We start from the raw sequence: 17,817 nt of genomic DNA on the forward strand, positions 1-17,817 counted from the left end.
AAAATGGACCAATCCTGCAAACTTTGGAAGCCAACCTTAGCCAATCAGGATAGAATATGGAAAATCAGACAGATCTGTGTTGATCACATGACTATAGAGATACTGTGTACTGATTTGCTTGATGTTTGGATAAAATCTGTAGGAGTAATATCAAAAATTTTATTTTGCACAAATTGGCCTCCTGGTGGCGCTATAACAGGGCCATGTAAAAGATTTGGGGCAGAGGTTCTGAATTGGCATCCAGGGAGTGTGTGTGCACAGTTTCGCAGCGACCGGGCCAACGGTTTCGGAGATTAGCCGCTCGCAGACAGATGGACACAGTAAAACATAGTAAAAACAAGTAAAACATACTCTCTCGCCAGCCTTTCGGCCTGGCGGAGACAATAAAAGAATATATTTGTGATATTGTGCTGCACATAGTGGCGGAACAAGATTGTAGCTAAATAGTTTGATGTTTGATGTTGTTAGTAAGTGCTCTGCTGCACCAAACTAATTTAGCATTAAAGCAGCAAATAATTCAAAGGGACAATATTATTTTCCATAAAATCTCTCTCTCACAATATTCTCCCTAGTTGTGTATGTAAGTAAAGTAAAGATATCTTTCTTTAAAGTGACTCTGGCAAAAGTTAACATCACGTACGAAAATCACATGATTCACAGTCTTAAATTAGCTCACATATTTACGTATCAAAAGTATCAAGTGTTAAAATGTATCAAACTACTAAAAGTACAAGTGTAAAAAGTAAAAGTAAAGAGTGCTATTCATAGTACAAAATTACAAAACAGCCATATTTTCTCTCTCTCTCTCTCTCTCTCTCTCTCTCCAAGCTTTATTAACTGTGATTTAAACTTTTTTTTAATAATTATTGAAATAAAGTCATAAAAACTGGTTCATTTGCTCTATGCCTCTCTTTCAGGTGGATATCTCACATAGAAACTAAACAACAGCCTACTAGTGACAGAATAAATTAAACAATTACAATTATAATTAATTATAACTAACGTCACATGCGTGTTTGCAGATACGTGCACCCAATTATTTTTATAATTTTCTTTTACAGTCTATCCCCGACAATCACAGAACTGTTGTTACGTGCACGAAACAAAAACACCTCTGCTTGGTGAGGTAAAAGTTAAAGTTTGATCGTAGTTGAAAATATATACATTTAACTAAACAACTTTTTCGGCAAATATCTTTTTATACATTGTTCGTGTGAAGCACTTTTGTTGTTATTGGTGAAGTATGGTATGTACATAAGGATAATTTGCCACGACAGACCATCACAACACTAGTCAACATGTCCACAAGCTGCCATCAATGTGAGAAAGGGCTCTGCCAAACATTAGAGACATCTGACTATCACTATATATTTTTTTCACAATACTGTTTAGATTATCCAGCCCCCCATATGTATCCAGGGATATACTTTACTGTACCAGGGACATTTTCTATTTTCAATTGTAGTGGAGAAAAAGTACAATATTTCCCTCTGAGATGTAGAGGGGTAGAAGTAAAAGTATTGAAAATTGTAAATACTGAAGAAAGTTTTTTTTTTTTAACTCAAATTTTTAGTACTTGAGTACATGTACAGTGTACTGTACGTTACACCACTGCCACTGAGCAGGTCCACTGAATCTTTTAGCTCAAGGGATTTCCAATAATTTAACCATGTCCTCCTTTACGCATGCATTCATCTGTCCTGCATCACACATTTGTTGCTCAAAGATTATACAGCAGAATTTGCATGTTGTACTTGTTACACAACAAAGAAAACATATTTTTTTCAATTCCCTTTAGTTCTTCGAACTTGTGTTTTTCGAACAATTCCTCCTTGGGGTGGATTAAGTGTGCAGCACTGGTTCATCTAGCATGCAGTACAACAGCCTAATAACATAGCAATTGAGGTAGATCAGCGATTCCCAACCAACCGTGAGGGTACTGTAAGAGGGCCTCCAAATAATTGACAAAACACTTCCATTTTAATTATAATATAACACTAATATTAAAAAATTTATGAAAATAATGTCATAGTATTTTTTTCTTTCTTTGTGATACAGATAGGAACTTAAAAGTATACTATGTTAGGTCCATTGATCCAAGCCGGAACACAATCGATTGATGGATCATTAAAATAAACGGAATGGAAATGCACGCGGTATTGAGCGGTCATACCAAGGAATCATGGAAACAAGACCGCAAGGACTTTTTTGGACGGACCTTATAGACAAAGTATTATAAATGTAATTGTGATGTTTACATTTTTTTGCTTAATAAAATATTCAATCAATCAATCAATGGGTGGGCCGCCAACACTTTTGAGATTTTCAAGTGGGCCCTGATCCGGAAAAAGGTTGGGAACCAATGATCTAGATCAGAGGTCTTCAACAGGGGGTCCAGGACCCCTAGGGGGTCCTCAGAGTTACTACAGGGGGTCCGCCAAATCTTTGTGTGATTTTTAAAATATTTTTTTTACCTTAACCACTTGAACCTTAGCATCCCTTTTCTGAGGAGAACTTTAGCCAAAAATAGCAGATCTACAAGCTCACAACGCCTCACGCTGCGAGGCGTTGTGAGCTTGTAGATCGGCTATTTTTGGCAAAGAGGTTAGAGAGAAGACCAAGTAAAAACTAAAAAAGTTGAATCTGAAACAATTTTATACAATATAGAGGGGGTCCCTGCTTCATCTCTCTCTCAGCTAGGGGGTCCTTGGCCTGAAAACGTTGAAGACCCCTGATCTAGATCTTTCCAGCCTTATGAGAGATTCAAGCCCCACAAGTCCACTTCTCTTGCCTAAAGGCTGCCACTGTCGCCCTGGTTCATTCATGCATCATAGCATGTTTGCAAGTAGTGCTCACAGCATGGAACAGTTCACACATTATTTGCAGACACAATAATTTTTTTTTTTTTATACTGTGTGAACTCCCTGGACAAAAACCAGACTCTATGGATCACTTAATTCATTCACCAGCAGTCTATGGGGAAAGCCATGGGAGGCTTTGCAGACACAGTGCTGATAAACAGGTCACCCCAGTTTCTGTCAATGTGTTAATATTCATGTAAAATGACTGTAGGCAAACTGCACATTAAAGGGACACTTCACCCAAAAAAGACTTGAATTCATGGATATTTTTTAGTTTTTGTCGCATTCCTAAGACAATAATTTGATGACCAGCGGACCGGTAGGCAGCGGTTCCGGTAGGAGACACAACGGAGACTCGTTGTGTCTCCTACCGGAACCGCTGCCGGTCATCAAATTATTGTCTTAGGAATGAGACAAAAAACTAAAAAAATATCCATGAATTCAAGTCTCCATGGGGTGACTAATCCATTGAAACAAAGTTTTTTTTGGGTGAAGAGTCCCTTTAAAGTTAGAGTTAATTTATATAAAGATTTGTCTCAAGTTTACTAAAATGCAAGATCACTCGGTCAATCTCTGGAATCGTCTGCGTGCTCTCAAGTCATATCATTGAAATAATTTGGCTGTGATGTTTGTGAGTACAGATATATTGCCACGTCGGCATCTCAGTGTCGCTGGAATGCTTATTCCATACAGCCGTACCTATGATTTAATAGATTTGGTCACCCAACTCCAACTTTGCGATTTGACAGAAGTAGCTAGAAATACTTTCAAAGAAGCTGTTCTCATTTGCATGCAGCGAGAGGTATGTTACATCTACAGTGAAGATGCACGGAGAGGAGTCTATTTGATGCCTGCTTTATCTCTCTCTTAAGGCTTGTCAAGAATTCCAAGGAGAATTCACAGTAGAGTGCACACGTTGTTCATTTCCCAATTCTACAATAAAAGAACACTGGAAAAAGGAATCCAGGCCAAGCATGAAATGGATGACAGATGACTCTGTGACTTCTTTGTCCTGTGCCAAATTATTTTAGAGGCAAGAGACTCTTGCACATTGAAAGATACTGTAAGTGCAAATTAATGCAACTCTTGTTCGCTTTCTGCAATGTTATTGATTTATGCAGTTTGCAGGGCCATCACAGAAAGGTACCACTAGTGTGATTATGTGATTATGCTTGAAAGAAATAATAGCCCCTTCTTCCGGTTTTCCATGTCGTCCCCAAACACAGCGTTCCACAGTGGGGCCCAGCACATCTGAGGCTTGATCAATGTGTGCTACTGTGAGCTGCAGGGGAGGGAGGAGAAAGGATCACTCATGGCGCTTTGCAATGCCAGTCATGTCACGGCTTTCTCAACATGACAGAAACCAAACATGGTACAGTAATCCTGGCTCAAGTTCTCCTATGGCCTGTGGACCAGGGCCTTGTCAAGCAGTATACCTTCTTGTCAGTGGGTCAAGATGGCAGTCTTAAAGTGGGTTAATCCCATGGATATGGTACTGTGATCACAAAGCTATGCCAGGAATTCTGTATCGACACTTGAGAGGACAAAACCACAGAAGAGATAAACTAAGCTAAGCTCACTCAATCAGCCAAATTCATTAGCGAGCACTCTCACTCTTTCATGGACAGTGTGAAGTGATAATCCCCACCATCCTATTCTCTCCCCCCCCCCTTTTTTTTTGCAGCTTCCTCGTAATTCTGTTGAAGTTTAATGTCATCACGTTTGGTTGATAGCTAGTGGTTTGATTCATACTTCATTGAAATTGTTCCTTTATCATATTTTCTTCCTCCACATTTATCAAATGTTGCCTAAAGTAGTCCATCAGTGCCCAAATTTAAATTAGTCTTTGTTTCGTTTCTTTTATATACCACACAGACGTTTTTTTTCCCCAATTTGACTTGACAGCAGAGGGAAAAATGAGTTTGTTCATGTGCTTAAACACCTGCATTGGTATTAGCCTGAACTGAGACCCTATTCTTCAACTGAGCTGTCATATTAGAAGCTATTCAGCTGCTGAAGAGAGGACTGTCTTTTTTTTACACTGTCAAATACAGAAGATGACACAGTCTGTAGACTCTTCGTGGGACAGTGAGGCGTCTATACCTACAGGAAATTCTCTGACAACCACAAGGATATCGTGCACCTGTCGGTGGAAACCCTCTCTTCCTCATGGCTATATCCTCGGTGACTGATTGTTCTGTTGTTGATCGCACACTAGTAGAAATACCTTTTTAAAATTCATGAGAATTCTACTCAGCCACCAGTAAGAGAGCAAATCAAAGCAAGCTCAGTCACTGGTGCTCGCCTTTAAGCCGGATTTTCACTTAGTTGCCCGCCGGTGTGGTGAAACGGAAATAGACAATTTACAAGCTCAGAGCTTGTAGATCGGCTATCTTTGTTGTGTGATACCACGCACAACAAAGTATTAAGCTACATGTATATCTTGGCAACTTGTTCACATAATTATTTTTTTAATAAGCCTGTTTATGCCTTTATTGACAGGCACGCAGCAGGCCGTCGGGCTCGGGACTCAAACCCGCGACACGCTGTCAGGTTACACTGAGCCTATAGGTGCCTAGACCGCTACGGCAGCGGTCCAAGCCTTGGTCACATAATTGATGCTATTCATTATTTGATTGTGCTAGGGAGGAGGGGGGGGCAAATGGAGGTAGCCAGATCATTGCTGAGAGCAACGTACACTGTGATGATGGATAGGAACTGAGTTTCATGAGCCCTAAATGCAAGTGAGTATTATTCCCTTTCACTGGCTTGGGGCTCAGCCATTAATAAACCCTGCAAATGATGATAGCTGCTCTATTGATTCCAGTTTGTGCCCTCTGTTCCACTATGCCCCTCTTGCTCCAATACTTTGCCTCAGTAAACACAGGCTTTGGAACTGTTGACCCAGGCTGCTTCTCCCATTGATCATGCCGTTGATGTTGGGACACCGTTCTGTTTAACACATCTACAAAGTCTGCTCATGATACATAATGGATCAATATGGGGGGGAAATATAAGTTGGAGATGATACATTTTATATTCATGCCTGGGAAAAAAACGAATCAATGCCCAGCCCTCTACCAGTGCCATTAACCCAGAATGTAGTAAACCAAAAAAAAGGAAGTGTTGACTTTGAGCCAAAATAATAATTAGTAAAAGATGTATTCCTTTGACTGACAAAACAAAGGTGATCAAACGACAATTTGTCGACATCCTACAAACAACCTTCTTTTTCCAAACATTCATACTCATGTTCTCTCTATCAGCGATCTGTTGGGACGGACTTTTGTAATGGCAATTACCAGCGGCGTAAATCTGGGTTGAGGCTAGAGGGGGTCGCGCCGAAGCGTGTGTGCGCAAAATTTTGAGGGTTATTTTCTTTTTTTTCCTCTAATCTAGTTAATTTGACACTGTGTTATGTTAATTCTTCATTACTAATTACTTACGATACATAAGTCTGTTTAGGTTCTATTAAATAAGTATTTTTTATAATTTTAACATTTATTTTTATTATTCTAAAATGGCCTTGGGGGGGTCCAATCTGAAGCTAGGGGGAGACAAATCCCCCCCGTCCCCCCCGGGATCTCCGCGCCTGGCAATGACACATACTGTTAAAGCTGGAGTTAAAGTTAAAAGTAAAAATGTTATCCTGTGAATCCTGCTGATGAAATCCCTTCTAATTCAAATTGAAAAGGAAACGTTCTCGCACACCATTCCTAACTTCAAAGTAGTTTAATGTTGCGTATTCAGTAACACTTCCTGAACTCCAGCCAAACAAAGTTTGGCTTGAAATTCACTCGAGGAGAAAATAGTAAACTTCTGTGGCATTTTTCTGAGTATCGAATCTGCCAGAGAAAATGGGGAATTATGGTCAAGTTGTACAGTACAACAAACGGATGAAAGGCAGTTTATTGTCTTCCCCCCTCCCTCCCTGGTATGTGCACAAAAACACTGCCTATATAGTGCCTAAGGTTTGATATACTTCGTTGTGTGTGGGTGTTGCACAACTAACTATAAATCAGCCCTCAGCTTCCTGCTTTTTGTGTTTAGAGGCTGATAGATAGTGTCACATTTTTATGAGACTGTGAAAGGCCTGCGTTATTTTATTTTTAGGGGGCCAAGCACCAAGTGCCTCGCATAGTGCACTATATTGTATTTGTTTGTTTTATTATTAGTCGTTTAGCAAATTTCAGGCATAATGTTTTTTTTACAAAACGTATATAATATTGTTGTACTTGTACTTGTACAATGGGCACAGTTACAAACAGGGACAGATACAACTACAGACACAGACAGACAGAGATTTCATGAATTTATAGATGGATACAGTATACAGATAAATACTGCATCCTCCCGCAGTACCGCTCCCTTCCGCTCTCTCTTTTCTGATCATGCTCTGGTTTGATGTCATAATGTAACGGCAGAACAGAAACCACTGCCTGAAGGCCGGTTTGTGCTGAAGTCAGGCATGTCCATATTTGGGTACAATCCGACTGTCCACCACAGACAGACAGACAGACAGACAGACAGACAGACAGACAGACAGACAGACAGACAGACAGACAGACAGACAGACAGACAGAGAGACAGACAGACAGACAATTTGAACTTTATATAATAATATTGACATATTGTATAATAATAGTAGTAGTATCGTATATTGATCAATGGAAACCTACCATTGTCCTACGTAAGAAAGTAAGGCCAGGTTTATTCCAATGAGGGATAAACTTAGAATCCAACATAAACAGAAATTGTATTTCTCCTGGCACGTCTTTCAATCAGACCTAGAAGCTGAGCTTGTGGCTTCATCAAAGTTAATAGGGCAATTGGAATCCTATTTGTATCTCAGTGTGCAGCCTATTACCTTATGGAAATCTTATTCAATGTTGCATTTTTTCCGCTTCCAAATCAAATATATTTTTGCACCATCATGGTTCTGGGGTTATTTCAGCTTGCTGTGCTGGGAGATTGCTTGTCTCAGAAAGTCAGCGGACGGTCGGTTGGGGTGTTTTGTCTAATGCCACGAGGCTGGAAAGCCTCTCTTCCCACCCACCCACTCATGTCACGTTGACAGTGGTTTTCCAGCCTTTCTAAGGGGGTGGGGGACTCTTTCATATCCATTTCTAAATTGACCCTTAAAGGTCCTTGTGCAGAAATGAAATTACATTTGTCCCCCATTACAAGAACTATGGGGATTTGGGAAATTGTTGGAACTCTGTGACCGTGGTGAACACTGTAGAGTAATAGAATTATTATGCAAATTAGGGGTGCCTGGTGGCTCAGCCAGTTAGTGCTGCACATACCATAATGCTCCTTTCGCGCACAAGGATCTGGGTTAAAATTCAACCCCCATCTTGTCTTGCATATCTTTCCTCTCACACTATTGTTGGTTTCCTGGCTCTCTACACTGACCTACGGTATCAGAAATAAATCATAACAATGGCCAAAATAAATGTAATAAAAAAATATTATGCAAATTATCTGTGAAGTCAGTTCTCCATTGTTGTAAGGGAGCAAAGACTCATACGCTTAGTGATTTGGCGAACCATCAACTTGCGACAATATCTTATATCAATGCCTTTCAATATACTGTAGGTACAGGAGAACTATAATTCATGTTTTACACATGATGGAGCTAGGTGCTGAGATTAGCTCCTTTTATGATGTACAATGATACAGTAGCTGACATACTGCTCTTCACTTTAAAGACCTCCTCCTCATTCAGCTAAAAGCAAAGGAAAAGATGGAGGGAAAGTAGATGACTGGTAATTGTTGGTTATCGGATTCAGAGCTATTACTACCAATTCCAGCAAATGGGGGTTATGCCTATCCTTTTAAATGTCATTAACAGTTCCCCAGATGAACGGTTTCCACACTGCAAGAGAAAGGGTAGGAAGCATCCTAGAGTTGTTGGATGGCCCCATTTGACAAAACATGGGCCCCTATTCTATTAATTCTATTCTATTCTATGTATACAGTAAAGATAAAGGACCTAATGTACAGTATTTCCAGACATGTTAAATTAGGGAGACCTCAACTGTTAATAATTTTGCCACAATCATTTAAAGAACAGAAAAAACAGCAAAACATAGCCAAGAAACCAATGTTTTGGGCTGAAAATACAGTAACATTAGATTGGATTTGTTGCTGAGTACCTGGCTGCAGGTAGAGGTTGCTGGCTACCTACCACATTGGACATACTTCTATGGGTGAGATTAAAGTGAGGCTACAGTGATCCTGTTGACTTTACAGGGGTAGGCTGTCCTCTAGCTGCCAATTAACTGTGGCAAGCATTGTCCTCAAAGAGTTGCAGAGACAAAGCTGCACAGTAAAAAAAAAAAAAAAATCAGTGTTAATTTAACTCTAGTGCACAACTTTGTACACTCTCAGAGTTAAAAAATAAACACTGGATTTTACTGTGTACTATCGTGTGTGTGCTTTATTGTTGTCTCCGCCAGGCCGAGACTACTGTATGTTTTGCCCCCTGTCCATCCGTCCGTCTGTGTACAGCTAATCTTCGGCACCGTTGGACTGTTCGGTGTGAAACTGTGCACACACACTTCCCGGTGGACAGGGAGGAACTTCTGCCCCCAATTTTTCACATTGGCCTGTTATAGCGCCACCAGGAGGCTGATTATTGCAAAAAAAATTCTTTTTATATTACTCCTACATGCAGCCTCCGATTGCCGTGAAACTTTGCACACACATTCCCACTAGGCCGGGGAAGAAATGCCTCCCTTTTCACATTGTCCTGTTATAGCGCCACCAGGAGGCCGATTATTGCAACAACAGAAAAAAGTATATTACTCTTGATGTGATCAAGATGGATCTGTCGGAATTTTCATATTCCATTCTGTTTGGCTAAGATTGGCATCTAAAGTTTGCAGGAGTGGTCCGTTTTGAACAAAATGTGTCAAATCATGAACGCAGCGTCCAATTGCAGTGAAACTTCACATTGGCCTGTTACAGCACCACAAGGAGGCCGATTTTAGCGAAACATATTTTTTGCTACTACAGATTTTGTCCAAACATCACGCAAATCGGTATTTTCTCTATAGTCGTGTCATCAAGACAGACAAGTCTGATTTGTCATATTTCATCCTGATTGCCTAAGATTGATTTATTCTACTACCTGTCTTCTACTAGATGTTCTCCAAGGAGCACATCGTTTGGACTGTGCTAGGCTATTTGGCAGCATGCCAAATAATAGTGACATAACGTTTTTTATAATTATTATGTTGATGTATACTGCAACTACCTAGGTTAGAGCGGTAGTTTTTCAGCTCAAGACCCCAAAGGATCTATTTGGTGTCTCCCCGGGACCCAAGAATATTGAAAATAGGCGAAGTACAAGCTCAAAACACTGCACATCACGACACATTGTGTATATCTGATATTTTCTGATATGTATGGAATTTGTTGGATTTTTCTGAAATTCTTTTGAAAAATGTTTTTTGGTTCTGAAAAATCTTATTTTTCTTTTGAATTTTTTTTAAACATTAAAAAAAAACAAAAAAAAAAAATGGGTCCCAAGTCCCGACCCATTGTTTGGGAACCATTTGTAGCCTATACTAAAATAATTACATGCCATAGAAAAAAAATGATCTAAATATAAGATGCCTTTGTAAAGTTAAAGCAAAGTCCAAAACTGAATTATTCTCCAATTAAATACTTGAAAATATGTATGCAGTTCTGTGTATATTTATTACAATGGTCCATTCCTCTATAACCGACTGTGTTATTCTGAGTGCTCAGTTTTTAAATGGGCGAAGGCCACCTACAAGGTTACATTAAATGGAAAATGAAATGCAACACTTTAGTTTGTTCCTACGGGTGGGCATGTTCTGGAACATGCACTGCCCAGATAATGTCTGGAATGTTCTTTTAATCATTATGATGGCTTTGTCATAATTGCCTCTTTTATACTCTAATTTCAGTAATTGCATTATGATAATTCCTGGTCAGCATTTCAGTTTTTGTTCTCAGTGTTTTAGGCATCAAAATCTTTGAGAAATATAATATGTAAGCCAAGTGTAATTGCCCTCGTGATGATATGAAGCCATTCAGAGGGTGCTTAGGGGAAGCTCAGCCCTTCTTATCCTCCATACAAAAGTGCTATCAATATGTTCCTAATGAGGACGAACTGGACAGATTATTGTAATCCAGATTATCTGCTTGGGTGGTGATTTGCATAATCATTTTATTTTTGTTTCACTGAAATCCTTTCTCTTTCTATCAGGTTAACAGTGCAAAGGAATATAGGGGCGGCAGTGGCTCACTAGATGGAGCGGCCACCGGCCATCTGGGGAATAAAAGGCCCCCAGTTCCATGCTTGGCTCCACCAGGCTTCATGTTGAAGTGTCACTTAAGCTTTGTCGATGGTGTAGAGCGGTGAAAGTAGCCAATCTACACGCTCACGTGATGTCGAAAATGCGTTGAATTGTGAGCTTGAAGTGAGCTTTTTTGTAACAAATTAATAAATAACATTTTGCCTATAATGGACACCAGGTTGAACGTGGTTAGCAATTAAACCCTAGGTACTTCATTGACCACTGGGGACTAAGTAAAGTAAGTAACTTCATTGATATGGGACTAGGTAAAGTAAGTAACTTCATTGACCGGGGTCTGCCAGGGGTCTGCACCTTACAAAATGTCTTCACCTATTTTCGACAAATGTTCACCTACTATGACATGCCCAGAATAGGGACGCTAGGGTTCATGTGGTTAACCCCTAACTGATCCCCCATGCACTTACCTGAGCAGAACACTGCTGGATAAAATGAAAAAAATGATTTCCCCCCAGGAATCAGTAAATACAATTTTTTATTATTTTTGTTATTGTTATGTGTCTTTCGCAACACCCCCTAAGCCCCACCAAGCCTCCAATATAATCACAGTTTCAAATACGCTCACAGTTACTGCAACCTCAAAATGAGTTTGAATTTAGTTTGTTTCATAACTTATTCAACAATTTGTTTAATTGCACTCTAAATAGAGACAAATATAATTGAAGTTTCACACGACACGGCAGTCATTTTGTTGGATGATCTCTCCCAGCTACCATCCTCTTGTTCTTATCTCTTTATTTTCCAAGCAATTATATTCATATATTAGCTTAGCAGCCACTAACCACTTATCTTTACAAATTCACATTGCTTTTTGCGGCAAACTTGTGCAGCATGCCAGCATCCCTTGGGTACTTCAGGATAAATTAAACATCGCGCACAGGATTGCTTCTCTTGAACGTCCCCTGAAACTTTCCCCATGCCTTAATCCATTACGCTGGCTTTCTGCTTCCCTGATTAGATCGGCAACAATTACTTTCCGGAGCTTCTGTCTTCATTGGATATATTTACAAATGGAGATGTGAGCACCTGTTTACCAGTAGCCTAACCCTGGTACACAAGCTCAAACATAAACATCGCAGTGGCTATATCGGCTCGTAACCTGATATAGCCATAGTTATTGTATGGACTACAAAACAAGCAATTTAAAACAGTCATGCTTCCTTCAGATAATTGCCTTTTACAGGGGCTGTGTTAGGAGGGATACATAATCATTATGCCATTGAGGAGAAGCGCCACAGTATAAGAGTGGGGAGAGAGAGAGAGAGAGAGAGAGAGAGAGAGAGAGAGAGAGAGAGAGAGAGAGAGAGAGAGAGAGTGACAGGAGATGAGTGATGATTAGTCAGCCATCCGCCTTGCCCAATTAAGCACAGACATGTAATTGTTTAAACAAATTGCAACAGGACATATCTGAAGCACTCAGGGGTCATTTGTGGGATGTCAAATAATAAATAAAGACCTAACTGGCTGAAATGTCACACACGGGTTGAGAGAATAAAAGGCCATATGGAAGGTAGCAGGAACAGCCACTGAGTACACTGTGATCTGGATCCCGGGGAGACTGCGGCCGTTTGGAATGCAGATGTTCAAATGTCTCCCTGTTGCTCTGGGTGGAACGAGACAGTGTTTGCTTTGCTGATACTTCAATTCTCCACATTTTGTTTGCTTATCATAAAATACTGTATATACCGGGAAGAAGGAAATTGAAAAAGGAATATCAAATACAGTGTGTTCCTGTGTAGCATAACATTCAATAGGCCTACCCTGACACTAAAAGGTCCTTGACAAGCACAGGATAAGTTCCTCAAACACAACCTTCAGTACAATACCTTCGTTACAGCATACATCAGGCAATGCTACTATACCTTGCAAACAGATATATCACCCTGAAGCATACTGCAGCATTGGCGTGGCATGTATCCCCTTCCCTCCTCATTTGACATTCTTCACATGGCCTCATTCAGCCCATGCTAGCTCCGTGGCTAAGGCTTGTAATCCTCCTCGTCACAGGGATAGGACGGTCACTCCATCAGCAGGGTTTCTCATGTTGATGTCAGACAGGCCATCGGTTTGCAAGGGAAACTCGTTAGGGCTCTTATTGACATTGTGTTTCATTAACTTGATTAATGACATCTCTTAGGGCGTGCTCACAGTAATCAACATCTCTGCACCAGTGAGGGGCTGTCTGCAGTCAAAGATGGCACTCTACGGGCTTATTTAGCCCATTAGCCTACACTTTGCTAGTCACAATGTTTCCTGCTTGTTTCCTGAAAGGCAAGAGTGGAAAAGGGTCCTATATTCATAAATTCCGAAGCTGATATGCAATAACAGGCTTTGGAGTGGGCCCCAAGATGAGTATAATCAACTTGCCATTTTGAAACTAAGTATGCCGCGTGCAAAAGAGGCACTGCATGTGAAATTAAAGAAATAAAGCATCCTGCTGTGCCTATACCAGTGAAGAATGCAGCCTTTAAAGCTGTACCTTCAGTGTAATTTGGTAGAGCAGGTGTTGTAACTTTGAGGATATGGGTGCAATTCCATTTTGTAGAATTTCTTCATTATATTGCACAGTTATAGCGGCACAGTTTTTTCGGTAGCAGAAAACTTCTTCTGTGGCTCACACTGAAGAACGGTTATGGTGGGTTTCATCCAGTTTTGCATTATCTATTTAATCATCCATTAAATGACCATAATATACTGTATAAGTTATGAAATGCTTTCTCAAAAGGGCTTAATGGGTTCTTGGATAGCATAAAGGACCATGTGGAGGAAAGAAAGATATCACCTCGAACAGTAACAGAATGTGGCTTCATAAGCTGGGGCTGTTGAACACAGAACCGCATCCCACAGCACAGCACTACACAGTAAAACATAGTGTTAATTTGTAATTTTGTACACTCTCAGAGTTAAATTAACACTACTTAGTGTGTTCTGTTCTACACAGTCAGCTCCTAGCCATCTATTAAGGCTCCTTGGCTCTGACCATAGACATCACCCCTTGGGGAAAGTCTCATCTTTATGATCTTGGGTCAGTGCATGGAAGCTGAACAGCTGCTCACCACATCCACCATGACAAGAAGGGGGAAGCCTGCATTACCAGCAGCTCCAGGCGCTGTTTACTGGCAGAATGCAAACACACAGCCCCAATCAACAAGCCCCACCTGGATTACGGTACATATTTACCTTTCATTTTGAGCTTTTTTACCTGTACAGTGCTCAGTTACACAGAATTAGCTCTGTGGTTAGAAAGAGGGAGTGAGCCGTGGTGGTGCAGTTTCAAGCAGGTGGCTCCTGTACATATTATGCTGCTGTGGGAGCTGACTCAGATAATCAGCCTTTTTTTTGGGTCTAATTTTCTCGGCAACAAGACTATAGAAGTCGGTGCATGATGTAGCTCAAGAGGTACGATGGTGAATTTACAAGACTAGGGGTTCGGCCGCTACGTGGCCCTCACACATACGTCGCACCGCCGAATCGACCGATATGTCTGAGTCATATCGTGGCAGGGGTTTTGTCAGAGTACCCGTTGTACCCGTCTGTCTACCTGTGTCCCCTTTATGCCCGTATATGGAGATTCCTGATGTCATTAGTATATCCCCCTACCCTGCATATATGGAAAGCCCATATATGGGTATATTGGTTGGATCGGTGGTTCTGGACAACTGGATATATATGCCCAATTGCCCATATATGACAATGGGTCGGATTGGCGGTTCTGGACAACCGCATTTCCGAACGACTTGCGACGGGCACCACACTCCCCTCGAGTGTTTGACGTCGGTCGGGCCCATATATGCAAATGACCATATATGATTAAATGCCTATATATGGGCATATCGGGTTTGTTTATGGTTATGTCTGAGTCATAGTGACATGCCTATATATGGGCACATCCGGTTTGTTTATGGTTATGTCTGAGTCATAGTGACGTACCTATATATGGGCGTATCAGGTTTGTTTATGGTTATGTCTGAGTCAGAGTGACGTGGCCGTGGTCCTGCCTACATATGGGTAGCAGTCCATTTCCTTGCATTACAGTATTTCCTTCCACCTAACAGTCAAAGGGTGAAGATTAATGGTTAAAACCACTAACATTCTTTGGGATGGCAATTAACTGATGTTTTACTGTACTGTACTGTACTGTACTGTACTGTACTGTACTGTACTGTACTGTACTGCAAGGAACAATATGTAGCTCATTAGCCCAGTACAGGTGGCTCATTTGCATATCCAGGATTTAGAGGAGCACAGAAAGGATTTTAGATCTGTGTAAGATCTTCTCAATTTCCTGAACTGAGAGCAACCGAGAAAGAATCTGGAATGGTGCAGCAATTTTCTGTTCGATTGACTTCTACACCCTACACACAGCTCACCTGTTCTGAAGATTCAGGCTGACTTAATTTGACGTTTCCCTGCAGGCAGTGGAAAGCAGTTTTTGCCTTAGCAGCCATTCCAGAATCCTACAACCACTGCATCACACCCATACTGTATCACGTTGAGATAAGGCATTACTGTAATATGTTTCAAATTGTACTTTTGGAAAATGTTGTCGTTTCATAGGTGGAATGACCATTTTAATTGTATTGCTGTATAATTAATGATTTAGCCAAGTTGGTATTTTCCAAAAAATCTATCTGTTGTTGTTCCATCAACAATTTCACGTCTCCACATGCTAGTTCCATTGCTTTGCATGTTATTTGTCAATATTTGTCAAACAAACAACACTTAGGCCTCCAACCAAAACCTGGAAACATTCAGATATAGGCTGGGCTGTGCCTGCTGTATCCTGCTGTGCTTTGCCTGTTTGCCATACTGCTTGTGTATGCTACTCTTGTTTTGTTTTGTTTTGTTATGGTATTGCCTGATGCTGTTGTTTGCTAGCTAGGAGCTGTTATTAGTAGTCATGCTATGGATTGCATGTTTTGCATTGGAAATGTTTTGGATTGTGTTTTTTCTTATTTTTTTCTTTAAAAAAAACATTTTCTTTGTTATTTTATTTTAGCCCTTATCACTTTAACTATACTGTATAGATATATATATTCCTTAGCTCTTATTTTCTGTCCCTCCAAGGAATTTTAAAGTTCAGTCAATGAAGTGATAGTGGACAGGCATAATGGATGAGCATCCACAGCCAAGTCAGTCTTACGCTGCCAAGTCAAGTGCAAGCCAAGGGTGGTGACCAGAACACCTCCAGGTCTCAGTCATTCAATTACAACACACTGACATTCCTTTTAATAGAGAAACTGGGGGAGTAAATGTAGGGAGAACTTTCAGAGAGGCCACAACATGCAAAGTGCTGAGGGAATGTTTTTGTGTCTCCTGTGGGACAAATAATTTGTTTCTCAAAAAGACAGTTGCACTGAAGGTCTCACTTTTCCTTTATCTACCGGATGCTGAATGAACCTGTAACCCTACCCCTCCCCTCAGCCTGATTCTGCCAACAGGCCAACGCCTATAAGAACTAATTCTTAGGCTTGGCTGACAGAGATAGATGGCCATGAAATAAAGAATAATCTATCATTTTTTCTAGTGGTCTTGACACAGTGTAATAATGCTCTCTGTGATTTGAGCCTAAGCAATGCTACAGTAGCCGTTAAAAAAAGGGGTTATAACGGCTACATTTTATCTGTAGCGAAAATGTCATATTGCTTCGAAACCTATGAATACGCTATGATAATAATGATTATAATAATAATAATGTGCCTCGTATGTTAGATAACGCACGTAATCTTCTGCAGTTCGCATGGGTTCTGCAATTGCATCTCACATTCCATCACTCTGATTGATTCCCGCTCACATGTCTCAGCACTTCAGGGATCCCCCTACGGTACAGCCCATTCTCCCAGGGCTCAATCTTCCATCGTTCCACGCCAGACAACTGGTAATAATATATGATGGCCGAGGCACACACACTCACCATCCTCCCGAGACTTCTGGATGAACGCATCTACCCCGCTCTCTCCGTAGTTCCCTTCTGAGGCCACAGTGGAGACATAGTTCCAGCGCATTGCCTTGACGATATCCACCATGGCCTGGGCCTGATAGGTGTCGGGGGGCACCACGCGGGAGAAGAAGTCGTAGCGGGTGTTGTCGCTCAGCTCCGGGGCCGTGGAAGCGTAGCTCACCTGAGGTATCTGTGCAAAAGGGAATAATAAAAGGGCAGAGTCAGCATCCAGCAGTGGCCCTCAGGGACAAGGGGTAAAGGTGGTTGAGGGCTCGAACCATGGGACCCTGAGAGGGATGGAGCAGCAGAGGAGAAATTGGGCACAAGATGGGAGATGAAAAATGAGAGGTTGAGCATGACTACAGCGTGATTTATGCTTTGTGGCATGACACCGTCGCTCGCTGAAAATAACAGGTTTTCAACGCAACACATTGTGCTGTATAAATTAATTCGGCTTTAACCACATGATAGCGTCCCTATTCTAGCAGGTGAACATTTGATGAAAATAGCACATCTACAAGCTTTCAATGCACCACAAAGCAAAACGTTGTAGCTTGGCTATTTTCGGCAAGAGATTTGGTGTGAAGGGAAACAGTGGCGGAGCGTCCGGGCCCGGGACTCCGGGGGGCCCGGGCCGTCAGATCACATGGACCTTTATTTTATT

At 41.0% G+C, this 17,817-nt stretch overlaps 1 protein-coding gene across 1 annotated transcript in view; it reads right to left on the minus strand.

The window, feature by feature from the left end:
* Positions 1 to 17,256, minus strand: part of LOC308080300 (metabotropic glutamate receptor 4-like) — a 90,412-nt gene extending 73,156 nt beyond the window's left edge. The window contains exon 1 of the mRNA XM_080422099.1: positions 17,127 to 17,256. Coding sequence (XP_080278225.1) covers positions 17,127 to 17,238 — 112 coding nt within the window. The 5' untranslated portion in view covers positions 17,239 to 17,256. The remainder of the gene's footprint in view (positions 1 to 17,126) is intronic.
* Positions 17,257 to 17,817: the final 561 nt, after the last annotated feature.

This window comes from Gymnoscopelus braueri (assembly GCF_963280865.1).
Source record: "Gymnoscopelus braueri genome assembly, chromosome: 3".
NCBI classification, from domain to species: Eukaryota; Metazoa; Chordata; class Actinopteri; order Myctophiformes; family Myctophidae; genus Gymnoscopelus; species Gymnoscopelus braueri.